Source organism: Chaetura pelagica, unplaced genomic scaffold, assembly GCF_000747805.2.
Source record: "Chaetura pelagica isolate M959 unplaced genomic scaffold, ChaPel_1.0 scaffold302, whole genome shotgun sequence".
NCBI lineage: Eukaryota > Metazoa > Chordata > Aves > Apodiformes > Apodidae > Chaetura > Chaetura pelagica.
The window spans coordinates 1,173,966-1,179,654 of NW_009952561.1; the positions used below are offsets into that span (position 1 = coordinate 1,173,966).

General features: G+C 59.3%; 1 protein-coding gene across 1 annotated transcript in view; it reads left to right on the forward strand.

Moving 5' to 3' along the window:
• The first annotated feature begins 179 nt into the window (after positions 1–179).
• The window catches only part of EIF4EBP1 (eukaryotic translation initiation factor 4E binding protein 1), a 13,202-nt gene continuing 7,692 nt past the window's right edge, over positions 180–5,689 (forward strand). The window contains exon 1 of the mRNA XM_009993255.1: positions 180–225. Within this exon, the coding sequence (XP_009991557.1) occupies positions 180–225 (46 nt within the window). The remainder of the gene's footprint in view (positions 226–5,689) is intronic.

A 5,689-nucleotide genomic window follows, 5' to 3' on the forward strand; every position in this document is an offset into this window, starting at 1 on the left:
GGCACAGCAACACCCCTGTCCCCTGCCAGCAACACCCCTGTCCCCTGCCAGCAACACCCCTGTCCCCTGCCAGCAGCAGAAGGATGACAAGGTGACATCCCAGCTCCAAAAGGTGACAGCCAGGGCATCCCACAGTCACTTTCTGTCCCACACGTGTTGCCCAAACCCCTTCCGAGCAGATGGAGGAGCACGGGCAGGGTTTAGCTGCCCCCTGTCCTGCCTTGGGTGGGTGCTGGTGCTCTGCAGACCCCTACCCGGGTTTCCTTCTCCACTTGCAGGGACTCATGCCAGACTGGAAGGCACTGGGCGGCTCCGGAGCGGGTGATCTTCTCACTATCAGCTATTTATACAAATACTGGAACTTCTAAGCACGGCACTCTCCAAATATGGGATTTTTGAAGTTTCAGCCAAATGGGGGAATGTTGACAAAGAGGAAAAAATATGTGTAAAAAATTATCCAGTTGGCATTCCTTCCCATTCATGACCAGCACAAGGGAGCCCCACTTTTACAGCCTTGATCTTTACAAGACTGTTTTGGTTTTCCAAAGCAGTCAGACGAGGGCTTGATGCAACCCTTCCCAGCTCCCACTCTGGCAGTGATTTCTGGCATGGGCAAGCCCTGGGCTTCCACGGGCACGGCTCGAGGCACGGGGGAGCTGTGCACAGGGAAGTCCTTGTCCTTCCAACATTTCTGCAGCACCGGCACACGGAGCCACAGCTGGGTTTTGTGTCTGCAAAATAAAGCAAGAGCTTCTGGTGGAATGTCCGTGGGAAATTGGACATTGGAGCCAGCAGGGGCTGAGCACGGGATGGGACTCAGCCCTGGGGGTTTCACAGTGTGTTGTCCCACAGGTGTTGCTTCATGGCATGTTCAGACCATCTCCACACCACCCTGCCTGGAGCTCCTGCTGCATTCCAAGTGACAGACACCCACAGCAGGACAAACGTCTCCAGGTGCCAGAGCAGCGTCCAGACCCCACTTCTGGTGTCTCCTCTCCAGCACTTGAACACAACTTTTCCTCCCGCTCCCAGCCAGGAGAGCCCAGTGCCCTGCTCCCTTCCCAGGGAGCTGGCTGGCCTGGGGAGAGGAAGGGAGAGTCCCAGGCATCTCATCAAGGCGGGGAAGTAATTTGGCTCAGTGTCTTTGTCCCAGTTTTACAGCTGGAAAAGCTGAAGCACAGAGATGCTGGGTCCTGCCCAGCCTGACCCCCATCCCCTCCGTTCCAGAGCCAAGCCCTGGTGGTGCTGGAGATCCTGGCTGCACCCTCCAGCCCAGGGCTGGCTGCAGGGAAGGCAGCCCCTGCCCTCACCTGTCCCTGTCACCAGCCAGAGCTGCTGGCTGGGCCCCTCCACCTGCACAGCCACTGTGGGCCAAGGGACTATTCAGAAAATTCTGGGAAAATACGTTTACACCACGGGTTGGAGCAGCTCCTTTGGCTGGTGCTAACAGAGTAAACAATGGATACTTGAACATTGTTGTTCCTCCATGGAGAGAGAGTCAGGATGGATTAGAGAGGGGAGAGTGGGGATGCAGGGAATGAGCAGCACAGCTCTTCTTGCACATGGAGCCCACGGACGTGTTTGGAGAGAGGAAGGAGATGTTGGTGAGGACCATGGGGTGATCTACCCTCTGCTTCAGCAAGAGCCACTCCAGGAGCATCATTTTACCCCAGATCCCCTCATCCACCCAGCGTGGTAGACAGAGGGACCCGGGGGTGGGCTTGGGGCCAGGCACTGGGCTTTTGGCAGCGGGTCCTGCTCTGCCTTTCATGTCCATGGCAGTAATTAGTGCAGGGCTCCCCACGCTGAGGCTCTAGGAATAGTTTCCGTATCAGATTCACCAATCTTGCTTTGAAGTTGTTTGGGATTATCTGTCATCATGTTTCCTTGTCAGCACATAAACAGGCTGTGATGGAGCTTTAACCCGCTGGGTACTGCCTGTCCTGGGAGGGCTGCAGGAAGCTGGGCATAAACTCTGGGCTCCATATAAACTCCTTCCCAGGAAACGGGAGCGCGGCGGTGGGAGCTGCAGCAGGGCCTCGGCTGGGACTGCAAGAAGGGGAAAATTCTGCGTCAGAACAATCAAAAGAAATTAAAATGTGCTGTTTCACTGAGCTGCTGCTTTTGGAGCTCAGCACGGTCGAGGCACGGTGACCATAAACAACCCAGCAGGACTGTTGGTGTGTCTGTGTGTCCGCCCAGCACATCCCTGCCTTTATGGGGGTTTAGGGAGAATCTTCAGGCTTTGCATCGGGAGCAGCTGAAAACTGATCCTATGTCTTGTGGCTCCTTCACAGCCAGGCCTGGCAGCCCACGGGGACAATCCCAGTGCCATCCCTGCTTCCCACCCCAGCAGGCAGGGCAGCACCCCAGCAGTGTCCACGTTCTGCATGTGCTGCGCCCGTCTCACACGCTCACATCCTGTTTTCCAGGCAAAGCTCCTGGGAGCGAATGCGTGGATAATGATGAAAGAGGGAGAGTGTACCCGGGGTACCCAGGGTCACAGCCTGCTGCTGGCTGCCGGCACAGCCAGGGCTGAGGTCACTCCATGGGCTGTTTATTAGCCTGTTCCCACAGTGTTTTGCCCTACGGATCCATGGGTTCGGTGGAGGGAGCCGTGGTGCCCTCTGGATGGAGCCAGGCAGGGCTGGTGGGATGTCTTCTCCTTGCTTCCCACCAGAGAGGGGATGGAGGGAGAGATCTGGGCCCTGCCCCACGCAGGCAGCCCCACAGCTGATCACTGTTCTGGGGCTGCAGCTCTTCCCGAGGCTGTGGCAGCGTTGTGAGAATCAGGGAAAGGGGCATCCAGCTCCTGAAACCCAGCCAGTGTCAAAGGCTACACTAAAGCAATCTCAGGTCCTTCTCCTGCCCCCCAAATCCCTGTGCAATTAAATTTTCAGATTAAAAAATAATAAAATCATAATGAAGCTGCTTTCTTTCCCATGTTGCTGCAGGGACAGCAAAGCCTGCAGGGAGTAATTCCCCATTTCCAACATTTTCCAAACACCTCACAGCAGGGGTTCATTCCCAGTATTTCCCAGCACCCTCTGGCTGCAGGTACCTGGAGAAGTGAGACTCCTCACCAGGACCTGCAGAGGCTTTACAGACATTTTCACTGGCCCTTCTGCACCGTTGCTGGTTTTCCTGGGCCTATTGCTAAAGAAAAACAGGGCAGGGGGGAAGGAGGGAGAAGTTTGCAATAACATCAGTGGGGATTTCACAAAAAGTGTGGAAACTGTCGTGAAAAAACCTCAGCAACAAAAACAACATCTGAGAGCAGCTGTGCTTTCAGGCAGAGGAGCATCCCAGCTCCTGGGAGCCTCACTTGGGGCCCTTTGCTCTCCCTGCTCTGTTTTCCACCCCTGCAGACCTTTCTGCTGGGCTTTTCCCTCTGCAGGCAGCTGGAGACCCCCAGCCCCGGGCACAGCAGAGCCCCTGCACCCCCCTGTCCCTGGCAGAGCTGTGGCTTGTGCCAGGTGGCAGGTGTGTGCCCAGGCCACGCTGGCTCTTGGGGGGATTCCTGACTCTGTCAGATTTCCTCTGCAAGAGCACGACCCAAGGGGCACATCCCAGGGGTGCATTTCAGGGTGCTGAGCACCCCCAGCAAGTGCCAGCCCTGACCAGTGCCCAGGGGATGGGACACCAGGGTCCCATGTTGGGGGGACAGGGACACTGAGGGTCCTGCCCAGTCCTGGCAAGGGGTTTCCATCCCCCCTGGAATGTGGGCAGGGAGAGCTTCCCACGGGCAGGATGGGCTTGTTTACCGGGGGCAACTTTTATCTGCAGCAGCAGCCCCGGGGCGGGCAGAGTGGATGTGGCTACGCCGTTATCGGCACCGGCCATCGGGGGGGAATGTAAACACGGATGGGGCGGAAATGCCGCGGCACAGGGACATCCTCACTGGGGGGTCGCTGCAGTGGGACCCCCCCCCAGCACCCCGTCCTGCGTGGGGCAGAGCTGGGACTCAGCGCTGGGCAGGGGATCCATGAGGAGGGGGAGGGGCTGGAGGGGGCGAGCCCATCCCTGGCAGCCCCCCTGCCCACCCTGCAGGAGTTTATCCTCCCCTGGGTTTATTTTCTTCCTGTCTCCAGCCATCCCTCCGGTCATCAGCAGCCCGGGCAGTACTGGTGGAAGTGCCCCTGGCGCTGGGCTGGGCAGGAACTGCCCCTCACTGCCCGTCCCCAGGGGCTGCTCTCACGCCAGGGGATGTGGGGAAGGGGCTTCTCCCCCCGGCCGCCCTGCCTGCAGTGCAAACTTCAATATTTTGTGTCTGATAAAACAAGTTTCCCTCCCCGGAGCACCCCAGGGGTGCAGGTTCTACTGCGAGAGGTTTAATCCAGGTCGGTCACAGTGTCACCACAGCTGCTGGTGCCCGGGTGAAGGGACAGACACGGTCTGCTCCGGATTTACAGGGGGATAAGGTGGTAACTGTGTGTGACACCAGGATGAGGAAGGGCCTCCCAGCCCCGACAGTTGCCCTGGAAAGGGGCAGATAAACAGAGGTGAACGTGTGGGTGCTGGTGGTGTGGGCAGGTGAACACCAGGTGAACACCAGGTGAACGCCCCATGACCCTTCCCTTCCTGCACCCGGGGTCACCTCACACCGTCCCTGCCCAGGAGCATCCCTGGTGCCCCGGGTGCTGCCAGCAGCACTGAGGGCCCCCCATGTCCCCCTCCACCTCTTGTCTTGCTGTGGGTGCCACCCCTGTGCACAGGGCTGCAGAGAAGTGCCAGATGGGCAGCACGGGGGTCCTGTGCCCCCCGGGGGTGGCAGTTCCCTGGGTCCCAGTGGTTTCCCCTTTCTTTCTTCTTGCTTTTTTGGGGAGGAAAGGCCACTGTCAGGGCTGTGCACCCCGGGGCAGGTGGTGGGTGCCAGCTGGTGTCTGGGGAGGTCTCTGCAGCTGTGGAGATGGTGCCAGGGGCAGGGGAAGGGCACTGCTGCCAGCCCAGGAGGGGAGCCTGTCCTCTGCCATGGTTTGGAGCTCTGCAGGGCTCAGCAAGGCAGGCAGAGCTGAGCATCCACTTCCTGGGTCAGGGACAGGGATTGCCTGGCTCTGCCACAGCCTTTGGGGGTCTCTAGGCGCCCCAAGTGCAGAGCAGGACCCCCCAGTGGGGACATACCTGCAGGTCTCACAGTGCAGAGAAGGCTCAGGTGACATTTGTGGGATTTTGAGCACCCTGGAGTGTTCCCCCACACACTTGCCCTTGCAGCCAGTCCCACACCCTGGCCTGGGGGTCCCTCAGGCTGCAGGGACCCACACCCCAATGAAGGGGGGTCTGGGACCCCCCTGCTCCACCCCAGCCAGGATGTTGCCTTAGACCCTGACTTCCCCCTGGCTCCTTGACCCCGTAATGGTCCATTCTCTGGGAGGAGGAGGAAATGGCACTGGACCTTGTTACTGGGTGGCAGGACGCCTGGCTGGGCTGGGGGTCACAGCTGATGTCATTTGCATGGCCGGATGTGTCATTGTCCTGCCCCAGCCCCTCTGATCGATTCAGCAGCTGCACGGGGACAGGGCTGCCCGCCTGGCACCACAGCCTGCTCAGGGGTCCTTGGGGGGCAGCACAGCCTCTTCGGGGGTCCCGGGGATCCTTGAGGGGCACCACAGCCTGTTCGGGGGTCTCAGAGGTCCTTGGGGGAGCACATCAGCCTGTTTGGGGGTCCCAGGAGTCCTTGGGGGGCACATCA